We start from the raw sequence: 25,487 nt of genomic DNA on the forward strand, positions 1-25,487 counted from the left end.
GCTATGAGCAGTTTTGCGGCACTGGTTACTTTCCGTCCCGCACTATCATCGAGCAACGAGGAGGAATAAACATAGAACCCGGTTATGTTAAGAAACGAGAAAAGAGATTCGCCATAGGGGGCAGATAGGAATGCCCCTGCCGGGCAGATGATATGTAAAGCCGCAGAAAGAAAGCAAATCAATCTCTGGGTTGCGGTCTTCTGGCCAAAGATGTTGACCGACAATCTGTAGAGAGCCAAGACAGACAGGAAATGGGCGACATGAGAGAGAGCCACAGCGACAATAGAGACCCTAGTTACCCCGGTGAGGCCACTGGGTGAGAGAACTGCAATCCATATTAGCAATTGAGCAGACCTAGGGCATCGAGCAAAGTAAATAAGGGAGTACCTGAGTAGAGAAAAGAGAGGATCCTAGAATAACCATAACCAAAGGCCCATTCTTGCTCAAAAACGTAGCCATTTTCTGCAGTGTGGACGAAGTAGATAGCGTCCCACCTCACGAATTTTAGCAGGGCTGAAAGTGATGTGTGGGAGTCGGACTGGTGAGAGCTGATAACAGGGGCTCCAGCCACTTGGTAAAGGAGACCTGTGGAGGTATCGTAACCGGGACCGGGACAGCAAACAACAATCCCCAGTAAAAGAGCTTTCCAGACCCCAAACGCAATAGATAGGCTTCTGATGGGATGATGAGGGTCCAAAAATAATTGGGGAAGAGTCGAACGTGCTGTTTGGGAGCTCATGGCTGTGGCGAAAGCCGGAGCCTCGCGATGATTAAGGAATCGTGCTAAAGTCACAAGTACCTCCGTAATTAAGAGCATACTCCGATAGAGTTTAGGTGGACTCCCCTTGGGAGCGTTTACTCCGTACCTCGGATGGTCGACAAGCGTGGAACTGTTGGTATGGTCGACAACGACGACGACAAGAACAGACCGAGACAACAGCTGCCACGCGGCGGGGACTAAGCTCCACAATCGGACTCATCGGCATGTATAAGGACCCCTTATTCAGCATAACGTCGTGCATAACCCGGTACAATGGTTCCGTACTTGAGTAGTACTCCGTAGTGCCTAGGTACTTTGATTCCAGAATAGTCAGATTTACTATTCACTATTCACTTTGATTCGGCGTTCGCTTATAACATCGCCGACCACCTGACTGTGCAACATTCCTTGCCCGGTGCATCCCCTTGCTATTATCGCACGGAGTATATAAAGAAGCTTTCAAGCAGAACGCCGACAGAGTTTATGCTGGTCGCCGAACGTGGCAGAGGAGAGGATCGACCTGCCTTCCGAGCTTTCCATCCATGTTGGATACTAAGTACTATACGGTACTTCCGAGTACTCCGTATCCGTATGCCTCGCCCTGCAGAATCACATCCTAGTCCGATCCTTCATTTAAGCAAGGCTGATTAACTATACAGTCATATCATAAATTAAGGTTCCTTATGTGAGCCTCGGCTGAATCCAGTCACAAAGGGTCAAAAAAGATAAAAGCAGCTGACTGCTCCACTCCTGCTTATGATGGTGGTGATAAATATGACTGTAAAACCATGGATCCATAATTCAGCCCTACCTTGTACCTTCATCAGCGATGGATGGATCCCGGTACACCCGTTGGTTCCAGCTTTGGAAATCCACCTGACACCATGACATAAAGCCAAGAAGATCAGGGGAGAAAATTTTTTCCATTTCTGGTAGTAGACATGTACCGGGGGAAGGAATGATCAGCATCTTGACAATGACGATCTACTAGCATTACTATTAGTTATGTGAGAGGACTTACGGCCCGAACCCGAGGACTATGTCGACATCTATTCCGTCTTCCGATGGATAATACAAAATCATCCGATGAAATGTCCAGGTAATCAACACATGTCGGTGAAGACCTCTCCAAGCTCGGAGACACTGACGTCGTGTGTTTTAGGTAAAATTTGTCATTGCATATGTAAGTACTCCGTAGTTATCGATGGAAGGGCTGAAGAAGAAACGAGAGCCGAGGTGTGGCGTGGCAGTGTCATGACATGGTCATAATTCCATCGTCGTTGGCGTATGAGGCAGCGGTGGAGATATTCAAGAAACGCCTTGTCGACTTGGCCTTGGGACAGCGACCAACCAGCTACATGGTATCTCGCCATTACTCCGTACAGTGATTTCTAGACTAGTCCGGGTGATTAATATTTACATCGCGAAAAGATAACTCTGGGCGGTCATTTGATGAATATTTGATTAGTGATGGACCCCCGAGATGAATACGAAAAATTTTGCCATCAGGTGCAGACCATGCACCCCACTGTGATCTTTGGTCTGGTTTTCCCTTCTCTAGCTCTAGACTCTTTTATTCTTTAACTAGGTACGTAACTAGATACCTCACTGCCAAGAGAACTGGTCCTAGCTGAGACTTGGACCGGATGTCTATGTTTAGCACCTGGTAGGCTGAGTGCAGGAGCCAAAGGATCACTGCTGAGTGGCGATGACCAAAGAGCTCAACAACCCATTCTGGAGCAGGATTTTGGATCTGGTAACTCTCGTAATCGTATAATCGTATGCAGAGTAAGCGGATGAGTATGTCGTTGCCTATCGTCCCGTCGTTTCGTTACTGGGTCTTGACGGAAGTTTTCCTCTGCCCTATCGGTGGGAGAGTCCCATGGAACCGCCCGGACAGTCGGGACTCCGGGTGACCGAAGGGAACTCCATGGTATAGGGAAGGTAAGGAACGGGCGGAAACCCCGGTCAGCCCGCCATAGTCCCCGAAGATACCGGTAAGAAACGGTCACGGATACCAGGCTCGGAGGTTGAATGTCGCCGAGGATCGCCCGCTAAACCGCATTGAGGTACGGACGCGAGAGACCCGAGAACCATGGGTGGCCGCATCGATGGCCCCGGTGCCTGGGCAGATCTCATAGTTAAAGGTAGAAATATCACAGACTAGCATCGGAGCTATCGCTCTGCATGCAAATGATCACGATGATGAAGAACAGGTAAACCGGTCCCTTTTTGCTTCTTTGCGCCTCTCCCTTGAATATTCGAATATTCAATTGCAGCGTCAAGTGTAACCCGGCGAATTGCGGACAGCGTGGATTTGATTATTCGATTCTTGACCGCCATCTTGATACAATTACTATCCGCACCGTTCCATTTTCGTGTCGTGGTCCATACCGTCGACGTTTTCTCACATTCCACCCTGGCCTGCTTGGCCCGCATATAGGAACGAACTCCTCATCGCCATCTCCCTGTTCTTCAACTTCTCTTTTCTTTGTCTTTGTCTTGTTCCCTGTCACCCTCCTTCTCCGCCCCTTACGTCGCTTTCCTATTGTCTGTTCCACTTCCTACTATCACATTGTGTCACTCTGGTGACTCCTTCGGTCCACCAACCACCCTATTGTACTCTCCAACTGACGGCTTTCCCTCATTTCTTCTCGTCTGTCCTCAATCCAACCGGTTGAGTAACAACCAGTTCACTTTTTGTTTGCTGTGCGGGTCACATGCGAAGATTCTATCGACATCTCTTTACTGCCTGGGACTTCTCTCGCCCTTCTGTCCTCGATTCATCGGATATTTTCGCCCATCCATTGCATACGTGGAGGACATCAGTTAAGATTGAGCGATCCTGTCACTCTCCCCACATTTCTGTTTCACCCGCCCTACACCCTGGTTCCGTCGCTGTCAATGTCGCTGGAGTTGATGCTCTCTCACCCACGCTCTCGCATCTCATAGTCAAAGAATGCTGTTTAACCTGGGCTTGACAGCAGACGCAGCAGCGGCGCACCAGGGCGACAGCGTTGGTGGTCTTCCGCCTGAATCGCAACTCTCTCCTCCCTCACGTCATTCCACGCCGCCCGTCTTGTCCTTCGCCAGTCTCGCCAGTTTTTACAACCGTCATAAGGGAGTCGAAGGCGACATACGTCATAAAGAACCCCAGCCTGCCATGTCGATCAATCCGGGGGAATCGGGCGACTCAAGTGATGGAGAACATTCAGTAGCTGGTCCTGTTTTAGCTCGGCCCCCGATCGCCCGCGCTCCATCAGTGAGGAAACAATCGTCACGCCCCAAAACCTGCTACCAGTTAGCGCACCCGGCCGGCCACGCACGTCATAAACGACTAAAACTTCGCCCCAAACTACTCCTCCAGCTTCAACGTGTCTCCCAGACGCCCCGCGCCCTGCCCGTCCTAGACGTCCTCCCCTCGACCGTGTTTCTACCCCGACTTGCCCGCAAATTCCCTACGATCTTCCGTGGGAAGAAGGGACTCGGCCCCAATGACTTGATTATTGTCACCAGCGATCTATATGAGCGGAACGGCGGGGACATCGCACACCATTTCCTCCACTCCGACGAGGATCACGGGGAGCATCGCGAGGTCGTTGCAACGATATGTCAGCTGCTGAAGGAGGATGCCCTTGCGAAGGGAAAGGCCGAAATCTGTCTCAACCATGGCCCCGTGTGGGAAGCCACGCCCCTGCCCAACGGATCGTACGAGTTCGTCGCCAACACCCAGCAAGGTCCCCAGGTTCTGCGCTGGGTCCAACGGGGCGCAAAGAATCGACGCGTCTCCGCGCCGCCCGGCTCTCCTGTGCAGGAGGATACCAAGCGGTTCACATTCAGCGTCATCAACCCGAACACTCGTCGTCACCCTGTCATCGCTACTATGACCCGTAACTACCTGGAAGTATTCGACGAGTACTCCATGCCAACGACCCCTACTTCCATCCCGCCCACATCATCCGCCGTGTCAGTGATTAGCGATGGGTCTGAGATGGAGGCCCCGTCCGCCAACCGAAAGACGCATACAACAGATGATAACCTGCGCACTTTGATCATTATCACAAGTATATGGGTAGCATTCAGGGAAGGGTGGTCTTACAATTTCCGCTACGACGACCACGCCCTTGCGATCAACTCCAAAGCATTATGCGCCCCAATCGGATCGCGCCACCTTTCCCCGGCCACGCCCAGACTCGAGAATGACCTTGATCCCGTGGGAGAAGAAAGCCAGCCAACGAGGCGACCGCTGGGTGTTTCGAATACCATGCCTTGGAATGGCACGATGCCGGATCGAGTGCATGCATACGGTAGTCTAACTAAACGGTCGAACTCAACGGGAGCTGCGTTTATAGAACGATCGAATCGACGTTCCTCGGGGACCGGGAGTCGACCCAACCGGCATAGTATGCTTCCCCTCGCGCCGGAGCGCAGGGCATCTCCTGTGTCAACTGTCGGAACCCGGGATTTCGGAACTTCGCCGCAAAATGGCGCTCGACGAGGGACGCACGACACAAACATCGCCAGAAGCCATTCGGTCTCAGTTCAAGCAGCAGATAAGTCTCTCGGCAACAATCACGACCCATCGCGGCAGCTGCATGAGCACCCCGAAAAGACGGGCAAAATGTCCGGCCGAAATATAGAGTCGGAACCCGTCAAAACCAAACGTCGGCACAGGTTTAGTGGCTGGTTCGATTTCATGACTAAACGAAGGGAGTCATTGAAGCCTGGAGCTTGACCCTGCGACGAGTACCCTCACCTTGTTATTTTTGTTAGACTTGGGCTCAGAAGGGCTTGTTTTCTGCCACTTCCTCTATTGAGGCCGGATTTGCATATTCCATACGGACTTTCATCACTGGTTGACTTGAACATTGCATGGTGGTGTTGATTACCCCTGGCTTATCTCTCTCAACTCATTTATTTCCTTTTCCTACTGAGTTCAGCTCTGAGGCATCTGTACAATGTGTTCGAATGCAGCGTAGATATTGGCTGGTTAGTATCATTAGACCAGGATGTATGTTAGAAGCATTCTACTGTATAATTCTGGGCCCACAATCCATTCAAACCATGTCATGAAACTAACAAATATATATTTACCACCTCTATGTGCGTAATCATGGATCCTTACCGCTCCAGGGGAGACACAGCCTTAGGGATATAAGGCTCCTCGAGGTACTTGATTTCTTCCTCCGTGAGCTTCACCTTAATCGCCGCGACCGCCTCGTCGATGCGCTCCTTGTTGCTCAGACCCAGGATGGGGTTCTCCATGGGGTGGCTGAGCGACCAGGCAATGGCCACCTGGGCCATGGTGATGCCCTTCTTTTTGGCGATCTCCTCGACGCGGTCGACGATGGCCTTGTCCGCTTCGGTCTCGCGGCTGCGCACGAGCACCTTCAGCGCGCCGTCGGTGGCCTCGCGGGTCGTCGAGCGCGAGCCCCACGGCCGCGCCAGCACGCCACGAGCCATGGGCGACCAGGGGATCAGACCGATGCCGGCATCGAGACAGTAGGGGATCATCTCGCGCTCTTCCTCGCGGCCCAGCAGACTGTGGTAGTTCTGCATGGAGATGAACTGGTGCCAGCCGTTGCGGGCGGCGATGTTCTGGAGGGACTGGAACTCCCAGGCGGCCATCTAGTACGTGTCAGTCAACTACGACGGGATAAAGGCCTAGGGGGAGGACGTACGGAGCTCGCGCCGATGTAGCGGACCTTGCCGCTCTCGACGACATCGTTGAGGGCCTTCATGATCTCCTCGCGGGGCGTCTCGCGGTCCAGCCGGTGGATCTGCAGCACGTCGATGTAGGTGCCGAGACGCTGGACGCTCGCGTCCACGGCGTCAAAGATGTGCTTGCGCGAGAGGCCGACGCGGTTGACGAAGTAGCCGTCGTTGCGGGCCGACGCCGCAATCGGCGGCAGACCGCCCTCGTCGTCGACGCCGTAGAAGCACTTGGTCATGATGACCACGCGGTGACGCGGGATGTTGTACTTCTTCAGGGCCTTGCCGATGATCTCCTCGGACTTGCCGTGCGAGTAGACGTCAGCCTGGGTGGGGGTTGTTTGGTTAGCGTGCGGTTGGCTGTTGGGGAGGTGCCGGGCGTACCGTATCCCAGGTGTTGATGCCGACGTTGTAGGCATGCTCCAGCAGCGGGAGAGCCTTGCCCTCGTCCAGAACCCAGTCCTGCCACTTGCTGGTACCGTAGGACATGGCACCCAGGATGATCTTAGAGATCTTCAGGCCGGACTTGCCGAGACTGGGTGGTCATTGTGTCAACGGATGTGAGGTCAGGATGAGGGAGGGGATGCATACTTGTTAAACTCCATTTGGTTACCGGTAGCCATGATGATGGTATATGATGCGCGTCTGTTGTCAACGGGTCAGCGAAGGTCTCGATTTATTTGAACACCTGAAGCTAGCTCTATGCGGAGTGGGCCAGTGTCGGTGACTCAACAACGCTGCTACAGGCACTGCGTGTATTCAGGGAACTTACCGAAATAAACCTGACAAAAACGACAAGGAAGAACACACGTCTGATCTCAAGGCGATTGAAAGTCACAGAAATCAGCAAGACGCCACATCTTGATTGATGTACTGGAGTCGTTGCCCCGGGATTATTAAGCTTGGCCGTGGATCTGCCGAACATCTCAAGCGATGGAGAAGCAGAACCGATGAGTAGCCGACCATCGGGCCAGAAAGTCGGATCCCGTCAGTGGTGTCTTCCCTTTGAGACTCCACGAAAGGTAGATCATTCGGGGTTCAACGCTGAGGATTTGGATGAGGGGGGTGTGAGGTGGTGATGACGTTCATGGTGCTGTCTGTCATGATAACTGCACGCTAGAGTAGCTCATTGAGGAGAAAGACAAAAGATTCTGAAGCTGGATTATGATCTATGAGCCATGAAGCACACATATAGACTACAACCTAGATAATTCTGGAATGGCTTAGGGTTGTTGAGATATCAAGCAGTAGAATCGACAGGATAAAAGCATACTGCATAATAAATGCATATTCATAGATGATCACTGCACAAAAGATGATGAATTATGCATGCCGACGGATTTCCGACTCGGCCGGATACTAGCCTCTTCTGGCATAGGGCGGATCCGCCCGGGTCCCTGCCTTCCCTTTTGGGCATCGCCATTGACGGACTGCAGCAGAACGTCTCGTCCTGAATCTCGCTTTTCGTCGTTTGCTTTCTCTTCCTCTTTCTCCTCTTCCTCTCCTCCCCCTCTACCGTCTTTCCCAGTCCAATTCACTCATCTCACGTCTCTCGAACTTCCTCAATACTAACCATCTCCAGCATCCGTCCCAGTTTGCATAATGATGATGATATTGATCATACGTTCGTGGAAAAAGCCCTGAAAAACCACTGCTCTCAATCAGAATCTCTATTGTGCCGCGAATTCATCTACTCTCACATCTGAGAATACAAACTCCTCTCCTATCGCTCCCATCGCCGGCAGGGTATGAACAAAATCTGCTAACAGAAACACATGTCTCGCTGAATCACAACAATAATATCAAATCGTCCCAACCCCTCATCGGTCCTCGCCCTCGTCTCACATCCGCACTCCTTTCTAAACGTCCGTCTTGAAGGACACCAGGCGAGCCTTGATGGACTCTTCCGTTTCATCGGTATTCAGCTCCCGCAGCACACCGGATCCGACATCATAAATGAGAGCGTGCACCTGCAGTCCTCGCTCCTGCATCGCCTCCAGCACCACGCTCTTCTGCTTCAGGATATCCACACCCTCCTGCACATTCAACTCGACCATCTTCAGCATCGCCTCGTCGGGAGAGAGGGTCTGCAGAAGGCCCAGATTACGCTGGCGGATCTGCCGCAGAGGCAGCAACCAGGGGTCCAGGATGCCCAGCTGCTTGTTGCCCATGGCGGCCGCCACACCACCGCAGCTAGTGTGGCCGCACAGAACAACGTGGTTGACCCGCAGATGACGCACGGCATACTCGATCACCGCCCCCGAACTCAAGTCACCAGCATGCAGGATGTTGGCGATGTTACGGTGCACGAAGACATCACCGGGGTTCAGCCCGAGAAGGCTGGTCTCAGGGCAGCGGGAGTCAGAGCAGCCAATCCAGAGGATCTCAGGGGACTGGCCAACCGCCAGTCGGGGAAACAGGTCGGGCTGCTCCTTGGAAACTTTGTCGGCCCACTCCTTGTTCTTCTGTAGGGCAAGGTTGAATCGGTCTGAGCAGCAATTAGCACCATCCGACGAGTGACTGTGTTGGTGTAATAACGATGGCGCCGAGCTGGTCAGAAAACGATGCTGGGCGGTGCCGATCACAGGTTGCGGTTGAGTGTGTGGGATTCGGCTGGAGGGAAAACGAATACCTTCCCCGCGGCTCAAAGGCCCTCGGACCGTCGAAAGCGATCGCGAAAACGTTTGAGACCGTGGGACCAGCCTTGTGATATTCATGATGCTTCAAGGAAATTTTGATATATGGGAATATGTTGAAGGGAGACCGTGGAAGGCAGGAGGGAGACAGTGGGTGGTGTTGGAAGAGTGAGTCAAAACTGGGCGACACCAAATTGTTGGGGAAAATTTTTCCCGCGGCCAACACCCGTTCCAGGATGCGATCGAACGCACTTGTCCAAGCCAGCGACAATGGACCCTTTTACGAACACGCGCGATGGAGAGTGAACTCAACGACAGGGCAGAAGTGCGGTTGGATGGTGATGATGGGAAAAGGGTCATGGGAGAACAGGAAAGGAAAAAGATGTTGAACTGCCGTGACAGAATGCCAAGAAGGAGCAAAAGGGGGAGAAAACCGTCGTCACGTACCTGAGACTGCCATGATGACTTCGGCCGGATTGGAAAAAAACTCTTCTGAAGCTGGAAATACGGATTGCAAGGGGTTCTCGACAGGAACTGGAGGTGGTGGTGAGCGACGGAGTCAAATGGGTTGGCGGTCTCCTTTTGAGATGGGGAAACCCCTCCGAGGCCGCTGGACCGGTGTACACCGGGAACCGTCGGCAGAACCGCCACCCATTCTCGTGCGCCCAGTTGCCTGATGCTGTTACTGACCGTCTAGCTATTTATCGCGAAACTTCACTACAGTTGTCCTCGCGTTCCTTCTCGTGGGGGTTAACTAACCGTCTGACGCAGGGCAATTCATTAATTATCATCATCTGACCATGATAGGGGTGCAAGGGGTCCAACTCAATACTACCATGCGGTTTCACGACAACTGCATCTTGAAATAGCATCATAATGGGGTGCTCAACTCTACAAGGCCTGCCTATATTAAAACAAGCAAATATGGACATGATTTTCAGACATCTCACCCCTGTTCGTCTAGGTGACCGCTACTCTATATATACACTTTTTGTGCTCTAATCACCCCATGCCGTATAGCAGCTTTTGCAAAAAGAATCGGAAAAATAGACAAGATCAAGCCAAGCATGCATCATAAACTAAATCACATCAACCGTATATCATGCTCATGAGCTACCACCACGGCCACCAACGTTCGCCAAAGCAGCCTTCTGGTCTTCCGAGAGCGTAACTGCTGGCAGCGGGCGACTGTCCGAAGAAGCGGGAGGTGCAGGCAGGAATCCCGTCGACACAAGATACGAAGCGTACAGTCCCACGAGCTCCTCCGTCACTCCTGCACCCGCAGACACGTCCACGCCGGACCAAGCGGCATCGGCACGCAGAGAAGCAGCGGCGTGGACATCGTCCAGTTCGGGAGCCTTGGTATTAGACGGCAGGTCTGCGGTGACGAAGTGGTAAAGGGGCATACTAGACGGAGGAAAGATAGATGTTAGTATGGTATTCTTGTGAAGTTTCGCAAAAGTCAAACTTACAGGGCGTGTTGCGATTCCGGATCGTCATGCTCGCCGTCGTTGACGTACTGTTCCAGCAGCTTCGACCACGGGATGTAGTCAACCTGAGGCACGTTGTAGCCATACAGCTGGAGAGCGCCCAGGAACTGGTTGAAACGGAGACGGGGATGACCGGTAACCTGCGAAACTCCAATCGGCTGACAAGGAGGCTGGAAAGCACCGGCAATGACAACGCGGGCAACGTGGTCAACAGGGACCATGTTGACCGTGTTGTTGATGTTGGGGCGGGCAGAAAGTTGGATACATCCCTTGATCATTCGGATCAGGAAGTCATCCGTGTTCGTGGCTAAAGGCGCCAGAAATTAGCTCATCATGCTATTGTCATGGTGTTAGGGATGGGATAGCTTACTTCCGGTCTTGGAGTCACCCAACACGTAACCAGGACGGACAACAGTTCCCTTCAGACCGCGCTTGCCGGCTTCTCTCACAAGGTATTCGCCGGCCCACTTACTCTGGCCGTAGCCAGTTCCAAGCCCGACAGCACTGCCTTCAAGATCATCATCTTCGCTGATACCAGCTCCGCCAGCCGCGATACTCCGCTCCGATTCCTCGACGTAATGATCATTGTCAAGGACACTGGTAGAACTGACGAAAGAGAACTGCTTGGCTTTGCCAGAGGCACAGAGTTTCAGCGCATCAATGGTACCCAAAACATTCGCGGGCTTCAGGGTAGAGTAGGGGTAGACCCAGTGGACCAGGGCACCATTGTGGATGACGGCATCCACGCGCTCGGTCAAGTCATTCCACACAGCCTCGGAGAGACCGAAACGAGGGTCTCCCAAGTTACCACAGACGCATTGCAGCCGGCTCGTCCAGGACTCCTCCCAGAAGCCGTAAGCGCGGCAAGTGGAACGGATACGCTCGAGAGCCTGCTGCTCGGTCTTGCTGCGGACCAGCGTTACAACCTTCGCAGAGGGAGACTTGCGAGTGAGGAGATCACGAAGGATGTGGGCACCGAGGAACCCAGTGGCACCCGTAAGGAAGATCGTCGGCTCGCCAGACAGCATGGGCTCGGTCCGCTCAGGGAACGACTGGGGAAGAGTCTCCACCAGCTTGCGGGCATCCTTGGAATACTCATCATCCGGCTCAGAAGTGGCCGCGGAGGCTCCTGCGCCAGCTGCGTCGTTATTATCAATAGCAAACGATTCGCCACTCAACAAACGGTCAATCTCGGCAGCGAATGTTCTGAGAGTAGGGCAACGGAAAATAGCACTCATGCTGATGTCGATGCCACGCCACTTGCGTCTCAAATCGAAGAACATTTGCTGAGCCAGAATACTGTGTCCTCCCAGATCGAAGAACGCATCGTCGGGTCCGATCATGCGAGCGGTGATGTTGGGAATGCGCTGAGCCCAGATCTGGGCCACAGCCTGCTCAGTCTCGGAGAGCGACTGCAGAACTGACGACTTGCGGCGAGGGGCGGCGGCACTAAGCTCCGCAGTGTCCGGGAAGGGCAATGCTGGCTTGTCAATCTTGCCGTTCGGATTGAGAGGCATACGCTTGAGCGGGATGAACACAGTCGGCACAGCATAAGCTGGCAGCTTGCTGCGCAGAAGCTCTCGAGCATCCTCGCGAAGGGGTCGGAAACGTCGGAGCATACCGACCATTCCTTCGGCAGAGTCATCGTCCTTGAGACCCCTCTGTTCCAACCACGAGGCCCACTTGGACATATCTGGCACAATATAACTCACCAGAGTGGGTTCCTCGAACTTATCTCTCCGTACGAGAGTAATGTTTTCCCGGACGATAGGGTGACGAGAAAGATGAGTATTGATCTCCCCAAGTTCAATACGGAACCCACGAATCTTGACCTGGTCATCGGCACGTCCTGAGCACTCAACATCACCGGAGGGAGTATATCTGCCCAGGTCTCCGCTGCGGTAAAGGCGATCTCTAGGTCCCACGTAGAACTCTCTCCAAGGCTCCTTCGCCCCTTGAGATTCCGCCTTATCCTTCTCAATCCAAGTTTGAGGATCAACGAACCAGTTGGTCAGGAATTTTTTCTCATTCAGCTCCGGAGAGCCAAGGTAGCCTTCTGCCAGACCGGCAGCACGAACATAGATTTCGCCCACTTCTCCAATTGCACAAAGACGGCTGGGTTCAAAGCGGTTGACGACCAGCATTTGTACATCAACCATTCCCCGACCAGCTGGGATGACATCCTTCATGGTGTCGAGGAAGCCTTCATTGCTCGAGTAGCTGGGGATTTCATAGTAACTGACGGCACGCTGGGTTTCTGTCGTTCCGTACATGTTGACGATGTTGACGTTCGGGGCCAAAGACTGCAAGTTCCGGCAATCTCTCTTGATCAGGATATCACCGACAAAGAAAGCGTGATGAAGAGCCGGGAACTGTGCCGACGCACCACCGACCAGGATTTGACCCATAGCGGGAGTGAGATGAGTGACAGTAGCGCCGTATTCACGCATCCATTCAGCAAGGCGCTCATTCTGGATATCCTCCCGGGCCGGAACCAACAGCTGGGCTCCCAGGAAAAGCGGAGTGAAGATATCTCTTTGGATAGGATCATGAGCAATACCGCTGAGCATTGTAAACCGATCATCCGGGGTGAGCTTGAACGTCTCCGACATCCAAGGGAAATAGTATGCCAAAGAGAAATGACGTCCTTTAACACCCTTGGGTCTGCCCTCGGAGCCAGAGGTGAAAGAGAGAGTGGGGGTGGAATCGGGGCCCACGACTACGCCAACACGTTGAGATTTCAGTGGCACTTGGTTGGCAAGGACATCCTGGCCATTGATCGATCCTCCCAGAAGGGAGCCGTCGTCCTGAAGGGACAGAGCTGGAATCTCTGTGCGAAGCTGCAGGTTCTCGTTGATGAAAGAACGCACCATGTCCGACAGCTCACCAGCGTCCTTGGTGGCCTTCTCAATGTTGATGAGTGCACGAGGGCGGGCGACATCGAGGTAAATACACTGGCGCTCGGGGGGATAGGCAGGGTCAATGACGGAGAAAGTTGCGCCAGCCTTCAGAATACCCATGACGGCCACCACAAGGTCAACACCACGATAGGCGTAAACCATGACGACCTCACCTCTCTGAACACCGGACTGAACCAGATGATGGCCCAGAATATTAGAGGCTTCATTAATCTGCTTGTACGTGAATTGGCGGTGAGGAGCTTGTTCAGACTTCGTTTCCACCACGCACAGCTTGTCCGGATGCTTCTCTGCATTATCAGCGAAGATATCATGGATGGCCCCCCGGAACTTGGACCATTTCAGATCAGATGTCGGGTCCGGTAGAAGAGCCCGCTGCTCTTCCGTCATGAAGTCGATCCGTCCGATTGCTTGCTCCGGGTCGTTGGTGGCATTTTGAACAATCTGAGCCAGCTGCTTCAAAATTGTGGAAATCCTTGCACTCGAAAACAATCTTTGGTTGTAGTAAGCTCCCAACTCCGCCTGTTCCGTGGCACCCGTTGCGGGAGAGATATTGACCACCAGGTCTGTAGTCTCGAAGGTGTTGGCGGGGTATTCCTGGGAAACGGCGGGGGCATCGTAGGCAGCGAAGCGGAAAAGGATCGGGGAGCGTTCTGACTGGGACTTTTCCTGGATGAAAGTCCGCAGACTACCCAAAGGGACGATGTCAGAAGAGCCCTGGTTGAACGCCTAGATTGGATCGAGTTAGGGACGATTGCGGGCAGACTAGAATTTAGTGCAACACGTACATCCTGAACCTTGGTATAAAGCTGACGGAACGTCTCGGAGGCGTCAATTGGGACTCTTAAAACGAATGGACGGCCGTCATCGCCGTTGCTGGTACCAATGGCAATATCCTCGTCACCGGTGAGACGAGCGACAAGAACAACATAAGCGGCCAAGAAGACGGTGAAGCCGGACGCATCTCCGGACAGTTTTTTCAGACCTGACTGCGCACCGGGAGGGAGTTTGATAGATTCAAAGGCCTCAATTGCCCTCTTGGGAAGCTCCTGCTGCTGATTATCGGGATAGTCACGAGTCAGAGGAGAAACGGTGAGGTTTTGCAGTCGTTGCGCCCATCGTTCCAGGCGCTCCTGCAGAGAGGCGGCCTCAACACCCATGATTGCAGAGAACGAAGCGCCTGACAGCGTCGAATCTGCAATTGGTATTGGGGAGGAAGTTTTTGGGGAAGAATAGCTTGATATGAGTCAAGACGGGGAGGGGCAGAAGAAAGTGCCGATTTCGCAGCAGAAACGAAACCCCACAATTCTTCGGAGGGGCTCACCGCCTTCTGCCACCGTCCGTTATGCAGATTACATAACTATGCAGTTGCATGCACGGACGCTAGTCCCCAAGCGTCGTTCCTGACGGGGGAGCTGACCATGAGCCTCCTATATTACGATCCTTTGATGTGGATGGATACGACCTTCTTTTTTTAGCCTCCACGCATCCCGTCGCCAGGTCGTCATTCATCCATTTTGTCTGGAAATGGAAGATTGATCGTGATCGCCTTACCGCGAGTCCCTCTCCGGAGTCTGTCGTGCCGTCAAATGTGAACCTTCCTCTCATCCTGTCTTATCAACATCAATTCATCTTCCCTAACCCGCCACACTTTCCATCGAGGTGGGTAGAGGAATCAAGTCTGTTGGCGACTGGATTTTCTCCTCTGCCATCCTCTGTGTTCTTCATTCTTTAGCAGGCAATTTCCGGCAAGATGGTGATTCCTCATCGCAGCACGACGCTGATCACCACCGTCGTCTTCGTGGCGCTTCTTCTCCTCATATTTTCCTCCTCTCCGTCCCCGGATCCAGAGTCTAGCAAAGAGGAGGTGTCCGGGCCAGCAAAATATCTTCCTCACCCAAAATTTCCTTCTCTAAGTGATCTCCACCTTCCCTCTTTCCACCCGACCGCCCATACACCACCGGAAACGCAGCCGAACAGTACGAGCGGCGAATCCAAATGGTTCAGCAATTGGGCCTGGATCAACCCGTTCTCGTCCTCCATCACGCTTGACGAGAATAGATCTGTCCTTCCACCTCTCCGACACCGTCCCTACGTGTACACCTACTACGAACCGAACAAAGCCAATGACCAAGACGCGGAGAATGCCGATGCTCAGCTACTCCTCGCCTGGCGCCGAGCATGGTTTGCTCAAGGATTTCGTCCTGTCATTCTGGGCCGCGGAGAAGCCATGAACAGCGAGTTCTACCATATCGTGCAGACTCTAGAGGTCAAAGGCAAGCTGGAGAAGGAGCTGTACAGCTGGCTCGCATGGGGCCATATGGGCGATGGGCTCTTGGCTGATTGGCGTTGCTTCCCAATGGCGAGATATGATGACCCAACGTTGTCTTATTTGCGCCGGGGTAGCGACCCGGCCTTCATCACACGGTTTGCGCACATTGATAGCGGTCTCTTTGCCGGCGAGAAGAAACGGATCCATGACGCCATCAACGAGGTGATCAATCGGCTTCAGGATAAATCCCAGTCCAAATCGTCCATCCTGGACTTGGTCCCCGCGGAGTTCTTCAAGACCGAGGAACAGAGCTCGATTGCGTACTATAGCTCCGCCTCTGTGCACACGAACTTCCCCAGTCTGGCAGAGAAGATGATGTCCGCGCCGACGGAGGGCCGTCTAGCACTTGTAGATCTGATTAACTCGCATCTACACAGCACGTTCCATAATTCGTTCCCCGCAGGTATTGCGGTTCTAAAGCCTTTTGCCGACCACACTACGGCGCTCGTGGAGCCGGCCCTACGGTTGTCAAAAGCACTGGCTCAATGCCCAAAGTCACCTAAGCCGGACTCTTGTCCCCCGAACCTTCAGACCTGTCATCCCTGTGACCCAGAGAAGCCGATGCATGTGACCCAACCGGCTACATACCGGAACACGACGCAAGTCTTCACCATCGGTACTCTGCCTCACCCATTCACCCTCATCAGTTTGCAACAGAACTCCGTGGAGGTTACTACTCGACACATCCGTCGTGAGACTGAACGCGACCCTTGGTTGATGGAAGTGACCAAGGAACATCTGGGCGGTGAGCTTGCAGGATCTGCTCGAGCGCTTGTTCTTAAGAAGGCAGTTGCAGATGATGCTGTAGTCGGGACCTCCCTCTGGATGACTGTTGAGTCTCTTCCGCCGGAGGCGGGACAAGCCCTCCCCTCTGATCTCCTGGATGAGTTTGAGTGGCAACTTGGTTTCAAGATACCTCGCAATACCAACGTCGATGCCAAGAATGAAGGGGAAGCCAAGGATTCGATGCAGAACGCCAATCCTAGCAAGGAAGGTGTGGGGAGGGAGTATGAGATTCTCAAACAGGCTCGGGAGGTTCTGAATAGCAGAGAGGCGCCCCGGATCGGCATCAAGGAGGTCGCCGAAGCTTGGAACTTGGCTGACACGGAAATCTGGCGGTTTGTGAGAGCTTACCGGTTCGTATAATTTCCCTTGCCCCTCTTTTCCCCTCTCCATCGGCGACCTGCGCTAACAGCAAGATTTTTGTGGTTTGCAGAGCACGAAGTGTGGTTGAACGGAAGAAGTGGGAGGAGGAAGAGAAAGACTTCATTGGTGCTCGACCCCGGACATAACTCTCCGTCCGACTTGCACGGAGTACTCCTGGATGCTCACTTTCTTCCTTTTTTCCGTCTGATGCTTCAATTCCCTAACAGTTTCTGAAGATGCTCACTTTGGGTTGATAGAGAGAGTGTTGTTGGTGATCCTTTGCGGTTTGATGATGTACTAATAGCTATATACTGTACTTGCTTGAGCATTAGCACGATAGGAAACGGCGTTGGGTTCTCGATTGCACGTGATGAATATACCACCTTACGTAAGTCGATCACCTCCTGGCCAATCAGGGGCTCTCTATTGGCCATCGGACAGTGGCGATCCCCGCAGGGCGGTGTGGGGTTCCTGCCGATAAGGTGTGTTATCACCACGTCGTATCGCATACATCCCCTTCATATTAGGCTTCACTCCATGTTTATCATTATCTCATCGCCTCCCGACATCCCTCGCGTGTGGTCGGTCTTCTCTGTGATAAATACCACTCGGTCCCCCATCGATGTCAGCCTGTTTCTTCCCTCCCCTCACCCCCGCCCCATGTACCATAATCTCGTCGCCTCTCCGAAGATCTAGCCACCCACCACTCAACTGCCTAGTATATTGGCATTACCCTTCCCCCACAGATCCCTCTTGTCAGAGTTGGGTCCAAGATGGCTCCCGGTATTCTAGAGTCTCCAGGAGCTGCGGTCGCAGTCGACAAGCCTGTCTCCTTAGCCCACTTGACTGAGGAGTGGGATGATACGATTCGATTCTATCTCAATGGTACGAAAGTGGCGCTAGACTCAGTCAATCCCGAGGTCACTCTCTTGGAGTATCTCAGGGGCATTGGTCTTACAGGAACAAAGCTGGGATGTGCAGAAGGCGGCTGTGGTGCTTGCACAGTGGTATGTTTCCCTCCTGAGATCCATTATACATATCCACATGGCAGCATTCCTAAAGTCCCAATAGGTAGTCTCCCACATCAATCCAACTACCAAGAAAATCTATCACGCCTCGGTTAACGCCTGTCTGGCTCCCTTGATAAGTGTGGATGGAAAGCACGTCATTACCGTTGAAGGCATTGGAAATGTGAAGAATCCTCATGCTGTCCAACAACGACTTGCTGTTGGCAACGGTAGTCAATGTGGCTTTTGCACGCCAGGAATTGTGATGGTTCGTCCCCACTACTAACCCCTTGGGAATTCACAATGATCTAACACGACTTCTCTCTAGAGCCTCTACGCCCTCCTACGCAATAATCCTCAACCTTCCGAGCATATGGTGGAAGAAGCGTTCGATGGAAATCTTTGTCGTTGTACCGGGTATCGGCCGATTTTGGATGCTGCCCAAAGCTTCACATCTAGCACGAATGGATGCGCCAAATCCAATGCCAATGGCGGTAGTGGTTGCTGCATGGAGAAGCAAGATGGGACTGGGGGATGTTGCAAGTCCCTCGAAGAGTTGTCCCTGAATGGGGACCATCCGAGGTTCACCCCACCAGAATTCATCGACTACCGGCCAGACACAGAGTTGATTTTCCCTCCTTCTCTACGGAAGCACGAGTTCCGACCCTTGGTGTTTGGAAATAAGAAAAAGAAGTGGTATAGGCCTGCTACTCTACAACAGCTCTTGGAGATCAAGAGTGTGCAACCGGCAGCCAAGATCATTGGCGGAAGTACCGAGACTCAGATTGAAGTCAAATTCAAGGCCATGCGTTACAGTGATTCAGTCTATGTCGGAGACATCCCCGAGCTTCGGCAATACGCGTTTCACGACGACCACTTGGAGATTGGAGCCAACGTTTCTTTGACCGATCTAGAGTCAATATGTGATGAAGCTCTCGAACGTTTTGGGCCATCGCGAGGCCAACCCTTTTCGGCAATCAAGAAACAACTGCGTTATTTCGCCGGTAGACAAATCAGAAACGTGGCATCCCCGGCCGGCAATCTGGCCACAGCATCGCCCATTTCAGACTTGAATCCGGTATTTGTGGCTACTAATACCGTCCTTGTAGCCAAGACCCTCGCCGAGGACATTGAGATCCCCATGGGTCAATTCTTCAAAGGCTATAGGGCCACTGCGCTCCCACCGGACGCAATCATCGCCAGCCTGCGTATTCCGGCAGCTCAAAAGACTGGCGAATATATGCGCGCATACAAGCAGTCCAAGAGGAAGGACGATGACATTGCTATTGTCAATGCTGCTTTGCGGGTGTCTCTCTCACCAGCCAATGATGTAACGAGCGTGAACCTCGTCTTCGGTGGCATGGCACCCATGACAGTGTCCGCACGGAATGCAGAGTCCTTTTTGAAAGGCAAAAAGTTCACAAACCCTGCAACTCTGGAGGGTACGATGGCTGCTCTGGAGCAGGATTTTGACCTGAAATTCAGTGTACCAGGTGGCATGGCGACTTACCGAAAGTCTCTTGCCCTAGGGTTCTTCTACAGATTTTACCACGATGTATTGTCAAGCCTCGAAGTCAAGGAATCTGATGTTGACCACGACGTTATTGCCGAGATTGAGCGTGCAATTTCTTCGGGAGAAAAGGACAATGAGGCTTCGGCGGCCTACCAGCAACGTGTGCTAGGCAAGGCTGGTCCCCATGTGTCAGCTCTTAAGCAGGCTACTGGGGAAGCTCAGTACACAGATGATACGCCCGTGTTGCAAAACGAGCTATTCGGTTGTATGGTTCTTTCAACTAAGGCTCATGCAAAAATCCTCAGCGTTGATCCATCTGCTGCCCTGGATATTCCCGGTGTCCACGAATATGTCGATCACCGGGACCTCCCTAACCCACAAGCGAATTGGTGGGGAGCACCTAAATGCGACGAAGTATTCTTTGCTGTGGACAAAGTCAATACCGCTGGTCAACCGATCGGTATCATTCTTGCCGATTCTGCCAAGATTGCGGAAGAGGGTGCTCGGGCTGTCAAGGTCGAATACGAAGAGCTGCCATCTATACTCTCCATGGAGGAAGCAATTGAAGCTCAGTCCTTCTTCGAACACTACCGTTTCATAAAGAGCGGTGATACGGAAGCCGCTTTCAAACAAGCTGATCGGATTATTACGGGAGTCTCCCGGATGGGTGGTCAAGAGCATTTCTACTTGGAAACCCAAGCATGTGTTGTCATCCCGAAGCCAGAGGATGGTGAAATGGAAGTATGGAGTGGCACACAAAATCCTACCGAAACGTGAGTCAGACACATCTCCTTGTCAATGCACTGAGCTGACTTCTTTTATAGCCAAACGTACGTCGCTCAAGTCACCGGCGTAGCCCACAATAAGATCGTCTCCCGTGTGAAGCGTCTAGGAGGTGGATTCGGTGGGAAAGAGACTCGGTCAATTCAGCTGGCTGGTATATGCGCCACTGCTGCTGCCAAGACAAGACGGCCGGTCCGGTGCATGCTCAATCGCGACGAAGATATCGTGACGTCTGGTCAGCGTCACCCATTCCTTTGCCACTGGAAAGTGGGTGTCACCAAGGAAGGAAAGCTTATTGCTCTTGACGCTGATGTATACGCCAACGGTGGACACACCCAAGACCTTTCCGGAGCCGTCGTGGAAAGAAGTCTTTCCCACATTGATGGAGTATACAACATTCCGAATGTCTTCGTTCGTGGTCGCATCTGCAAAACAAACACTGTATCCAACACTGCCTTCCGTGGCTTTGGTGGACCTCAGGGAATGTTCTTTGCCGAGTCTTTCATGTCTGAGATTGCGGATCACCTTGACATCCCAGTTGAACAACTCCGCATGGACAATATGTACAAGCCCGGCGACAAGACGCATTTCAACCAAGAGCTCAAGGACTGGCACGTGCCTTTGATGTACAAACAGGTCCTGGAAGAGAGCTCGTACATGGAGCGTCGGAAAGCCGTGGAAGAATACAACAAGAAGCATAAGTGGTCCAAGCGGGGAATGGCTATCATTCCGACGAAATTCGGTATCTCTTTTACAGCCTTGTTCCTCAACCAAGCTGGTGCTTTGGTGCATATTTACCATGATGGAAGTGTTCTTGTCGCTCATGGTGGAGTCGAAATGGGGCAAGGTCTCCATACCAAGATGACGATGATTGCTGCCGAAGCGCTAGGCGTTCCCTTATCAGACGTCTTCATATCTGAGACAGCTACCAATACGGTTGCCAACACGTCGTCGACTGCAGCCTCAGCCAGTTCTGACCTCAATGGATACGCGATCTTCAATGCCTGCGAGCAAATCAATGAGCGTCTTCGGCCGTACCGCGAGAAGATGCCGGGGGCTAGCATGAAGGAACTGGCGCACGCAGCCTATTTTGACCGAGTCAACCTATCCGCCCAAGGATACTACCGCACCCCCGACATCGGTTATGTCTGGGGTGAGAATTCAGGCCAGATGTTCTTCTACTTCACCCAGGGAGTGACGGCTGCTGAAGTCGAGATTGACACTCTTACTGGCGATTGGACCCCTCTCCGCGCAGACATCAAGATGGACGTTGGTCGTACGATTAATCCTTCCATCGATTACGGACAGATAGAAGGTGCTTTTATCCAGGGACAGGGGTTGTTCACAACTGAGGAGAGCCTCTGGCATCGTGCGTCGGGACAAATATTCACCAAGGGTCCCGGAAACTACAAGATCCCCGGTTTCCGAGATATTCCGCAGGTCTTCAACGTCAGCCTCCTCAAAGATGTTGAATGGGAGAATCTTAGAACCATCCAGCGCTCTCGAGGCGTGGGCGAGCCGCCACTGTTCATGGGTAGTGCGGTGTTCTTTGCGATCCGTGATGCTCTGAAGGCGGCGCGCAAGGAGTGGAATGTCAGCGAAGTTCTTAGGCTCCAAAGCCCGGCGACGCCTGAGCGTATTCGGGTCAGCTGTGCTGATCCCATCGTTGAGAGAGCCAGAGTGCATCCTCAGGAAGGAGAGAAGAGTTTCTTTGTGGAAATTTAAGATTCAAGATCGATGTTTACGGCTTGCACCATGACTTACGATATTGTATATCAATCATTTCAGTATTGACATGTCCATATTTGTTAACAGACTGTACCTTTGGCATGAAGTTTTACAAGAATATACCAGCAGTCTATCTATCATTATGTTCTGCTTTTAAATTCCAACTCCTATACTGAAGCTGATCCATCTAGATGGTATAACCAACGCCAAATACGCGTCAAACAAGGAGGTGCACCAGACCAGCACCGTGGACACAATATAGGACTGACAAAGCGAATTTTCACGGCAGGATAAATAGGAAAGAAAAGGAAAAAAACCGATCATCGTTTCTCCATACCATATTCAACATAGCTACTACCACGCAAGTCCGAGATGCCATCGACATGAAGCGCCTTTTGACCAACAGAGCCTAGCTTCTCATCTCCATAGGGGATGTCACGACTCACCGCCAGCGCCGGAGCAGGGCCCTCGTAGCGGGGAGCAGGTTGCGAGTGAGAGGCGACATCCGGAATGGCCGTCAGGGGGACATCGACGAAGCCATGGGAGTCTGCAGGAGCCGCCGGCATGGGGGCGCCGCCTCCGCCCTCGCCACGGGTCCTCTCGCGGGACCAGAACAGCGACAGCGCGCGGAGGACGCCGATCAGGGCGTTGACGACCCAGACGAGGAGGATGACCGCGGATATGACGGTTTCGGTGCGAATGCCCTCCTCGATCTTATCGGTGACGCGGAAGACGACCTCGGTGATCTTGTTGGAGGTCTGGTCGTCGGCGTCGGCGAGGAAGCTATCGGAGGGGTTGGAGGAGCCGTCGGAGATGCTGTCTGCGGCGCCGCGCGAGAAGGTGTCGTTGGGGAGGAGGGGGAAGTCGATGTGGGCGTGGTCGTGGACCCAGGTCAGGGCCTTCTGCACGGCCTCGACCTTGAGCCCGATGAGGCAGTCGTAGACCTCCTGGACGGGCCCGCTGAGGACGGTGTCGCCGAAGGTGTCGTTGAGCACGCCGGTGGTCTTCTCGACGAAGGCGTCGAGCGTGTCGTTGACGGCGGTGGTGCTGGTGTTGACCCAGCCGAAGATGTTCTTGTTCAGGTCGGTGTTGGTGTCGGCGATGGCGCTGTTGGCGTCGGCGGCCCATTTCGCCGAGGTGTCCTGCAGCTTGTCGACGACTTTGCCGGCGAACTGGCCCACCTCGGAGGTGAGTTCGGGGACAGTGCGCTCCACCGCCTTGAGGAGGATATACTGGCAGAGGCAAGAGAAGAGGCCGGCGAGGGCGAGGCACAGGACGAAGAGCGCCGGGGGGGAGGTGGCGTAGGCGATGACCCAGCGCACGAGGATCTGTCGGCGGCTGTTGCTGAAGCGGCTGGCGGCCTTGACGCCTGTGGCGGCGGTGTAGGGGCGCGAGACGATGTAGACGACGTCCATGGGGTCGTGGGCGTCTTTGTGGACGAGCTGCGAGCGCTCTTTCATGGTGCGCCAGCGGCGGATCTCCTGCCAGCCTACGGGCACGCAGACGAGCACGGCGGCGATGATCAGCACGGCGATGAAGATGGTGCGCGCGGTGGTGGTGATGTGGGCGACTTTGTCGAAGAAGGAGTTGATGCCGTCGCTGCCGTCACAGAAGCTCAGCTGCTCTTTGGCCGGGACGGGGAGCGCGGAGCGGTCGAAGGTGTAGTTGCTCAGGGAGCCGTTGACGAGGCGCTTGACTTCCTCGAACGGGGTGCGCAGGATGTTAGTGACGTACTTGTCGACCTCGTCAAAGGTGGGGATGGAGTTGTTGACTTTGTCGATGGTGGAGTCGATGGAGCTGGGGAGGCTCAGGGAGTCGAGCTTGTCGAGCTTGTCGCTGATGTCGAGTTTGGGGATCTCGCCCAGCAGGGCGCTGGCAATGCCGTTGATGTCATCGATGAAGCTGTTGAGGCTGCTTTCGAAGGAGTCGACAGACTTGTGGATGTCTTGTCCGATGCTCTTGACGGTGGAGTTTAGAAAGTCCGCCGCGTCCTCGACGACACCGAGGGCAAGGTGGACGCTGCCGCGCACGACCATGGTGAAGAGACAGAGGTAGGTCTGATACATGACTTTGATGAAGAACAGGATCAACTCCTCGACCCCCGTGATGGTCAGCAGCAGCATGGTCTTGAGCGCGCTGACGGCCTTTTCCACCCCGGCCGCGGTCAACTCATTGACTCCCTGCGACAGGTAATGCGGCATGGACACCATGGCACTTCCCATGGACTCGACGCTGGTACAGGCCGACAGGGCTTCGCGCTTGGCGGATCCCATGTCGGACTGCATGCCCGCCACCGCTATGAGGACGCGCGCCAGAACGAGCAGGAGTAGGATGGTCCAGCGGTTGAGCCATACTTGCGATAGCCGGGACCGTAGCCCGAGGTAGGGAGTGATGCCATCGGGGTTGAGCGGTATGATCCGTCGACCTCCGTTGGGATCGTGCGCCCCGTATGGCGGGAGGAGAGGGAAGATCGAGCGACCAGGCCTCGAGAAGAGCATCCTGAGGTGAAGGTTGCAGATAAAGAAGGATGGAAATCAGAGCGAAGAAAACACGTCCCTATGGACGTAGGCGGTACGAACGAGGCGTTCGAGTGTCGAGGATTAGGTCGTTCTATGCAGTGACAGTAGGTAGAAGGAGAGAAAAGCTGACCGGCAGCGTTTCAAGGAAAGATAATATAGATTATTGAGAAAGTGTAACACATAATCGAATCTATTGACGCTGAAACCGAAGGGGTGGCGCGAATGTCTGGGGAACAAGAAAGAGAAAGAAACGAACAATAGACGTCGGAGAAGAGCAACAATGAAGGCGACGTCGGACTTTATGGTTGACATCTGCAGAGAGCGGCTGCGTTCCCTCATGAATGAAAGACGGGGGCTCTTTTTTGGGCATAAACAGAGGTGGCCATTGAGGGAGTGCTGGACGGTCCCCCGGCCACCAACATGACACAAGCTAGCCATGATCCAGCACTAAATCGGAGATCTGGGCAGGCGCTTCGTTTGAGCTGGCGCGAGATCATCGTAGGCGCCTCTTCTCAGTGGTTTTCGTCGGCGCGTGGACGGGCCAAATATAGCCTCTCGTCGGCGCTTAGCGTGCAAGCGCTCTCATCAAATCCTTTTGCTTTAGGACGCTGGAGACAAAACACGCGATGCAGATTCTATTTAAAGCTTTCCATCTTTCGAGTGAGGGATCAGGCCAGTCATGACGGATAAAGGGCCTTTGTTGCTTCTCATCGGCGCTTCATGTCCACTGGCGTTGAAGCGCTGGGGTTATGGATCAGATGCTGGGAAGACCATGCAGAAAGGCAAGACCATGTCATGAGGTGCAGAAGTGCAGAATCCTGAAGATAGATGACAGGGATGTGCAGTGTGATGCAGCATAGTGGTCGATGTTGTTGGCAGCAGCGGAGGCAGAGAAATGATGAAGAATGCCGTTTGTACATAGAGGGGAAGGCACGTGATATCT

At 53.4% G+C, this 25,487-nt stretch overlaps 7 protein-coding genes across 7 annotated transcripts; 3 read left to right on the forward strand and 4 right to left on the reverse strand.

Moving 5' to 3' along the window:
- Positions 1-3,719: 3,719 nt before the first annotated feature.
- Positions 3,720-5,071, forward strand: ATEG_03954 (uncharacterized protein; the record flags this gene model as incomplete). Its single annotated transcript, XM_001213132.1, has 2 exons — positions 3,720-4,824; positions 4,992-5,071. 2 exons carry the CDS (start codon positions 3,720-3,722, stop codon positions 5,069-5,071), a joined length of 1,185 nt encoding a protein of 394 aa, XP_001213132.1.
- An 810-nt stretch (positions 5,072-5,881) lies between these two features.
- On the reverse strand, positions 5,882-7,095 carry ATEG_03955 (aldo/keto reductase; the record flags this gene model as incomplete). Its single annotated transcript, XM_001213133.1, has 4 exons — positions 5,882-6,388; positions 6,442-6,798; positions 6,857-7,007; positions 7,064-7,095. 4 exons carry the CDS (start codon positions 7,093-7,095, stop codon positions 5,882-5,884), a joined length of 1,047 nt encoding a protein of 348 aa, XP_001213133.1.
- A 1,236-nt stretch (positions 7,096-8,331) lies between these two features.
- On the reverse strand, positions 8,332-9,568 carry ATEG_03956 (carbonic anhydrase; the record flags this gene model as incomplete). The annotated part of the gene is made up of 2 exons (XM_001213134.1): positions 8,332-8,960; positions 9,556-9,568. The coding sequence occupies 2 exons, from the start codon at positions 9,566-9,568 to the stop codon at positions 8,332-8,334; spliced, it is 642 nt and encodes a 213-aa protein (XP_001213134.1).
- Positions 9,569-10,214: 646 nt separating this feature from the next.
- aarA (L-aminoadipate-semialdehyde dehydrogenase) lies at positions 10,215-14,676 on the reverse strand (the record flags this gene model as incomplete). Its single annotated transcript, XM_001213135.1, has 4 exons — positions 10,215-10,515; positions 10,581-10,905; positions 10,969-14,245; positions 14,305-14,676. The coding sequence occupies 4 exons, from the start codon at positions 14,674-14,676 to the stop codon at positions 10,215-10,217; spliced, it is 4,275 nt and encodes a 1,424-aa protein (XP_001213135.1).
- A 593-nt stretch (positions 14,677-15,269) lies between these two features.
- Positions 15,270-17,140, forward strand: ATEG_03958 (uncharacterized protein; the record flags this gene model as incomplete). Its single annotated transcript, XM_001213136.1, has 2 exons — positions 15,270-16,970; positions 17,048-17,140. 2 exons carry the CDS (start codon positions 15,270-15,272, stop codon positions 17,138-17,140), a joined length of 1,794 nt encoding a protein of 597 aa, XP_001213136.1.
- Positions 17,141-17,767: 627 nt separating this feature from the next.
- On the forward strand, positions 17,768-22,022 carry ATEG_03959 (putative xanthine dehydrogenase HxA; the record flags this gene model as incomplete). The annotated part of the gene is made up of 4 exons (XM_001213137.1): positions 17,768-18,001; positions 18,066-18,269; positions 18,330-20,287; positions 20,339-22,022. The coding sequence occupies 4 exons, from the start codon at positions 17,768-17,770 to the stop codon at positions 22,020-22,022; spliced, it is 4,080 nt and encodes a 1,359-aa protein (XP_001213137.1).
- A 323-nt stretch (positions 22,023-22,345) lies between these two features.
- On the reverse strand, positions 22,346-24,523 carry prm1 (pheromone-regulated protein PRM1; the record flags this gene model as incomplete). The annotated part of the gene is made up of 1 exon (XM_001213138.1): positions 22,346-24,523. One exon carries the CDS (start codon positions 24,521-24,523, stop codon positions 22,346-22,348), a length of 2,178 nt encoding a protein of 725 aa, XP_001213138.1.
- Positions 24,524-25,487: the final 964 nt, after the last annotated feature.

This window comes from Aspergillus terreus, genomic scaffold (genome assembly GCF_000149615.1).
Source record: "Aspergillus terreus NIH2624 scaffold_5 genomic scaffold, whole genome shotgun sequence".
Taxonomy (NCBI): domain Eukaryota; kingdom Fungi; phylum Ascomycota; class Eurotiomycetes; order Eurotiales; family Aspergillaceae; genus Aspergillus; species Aspergillus terreus.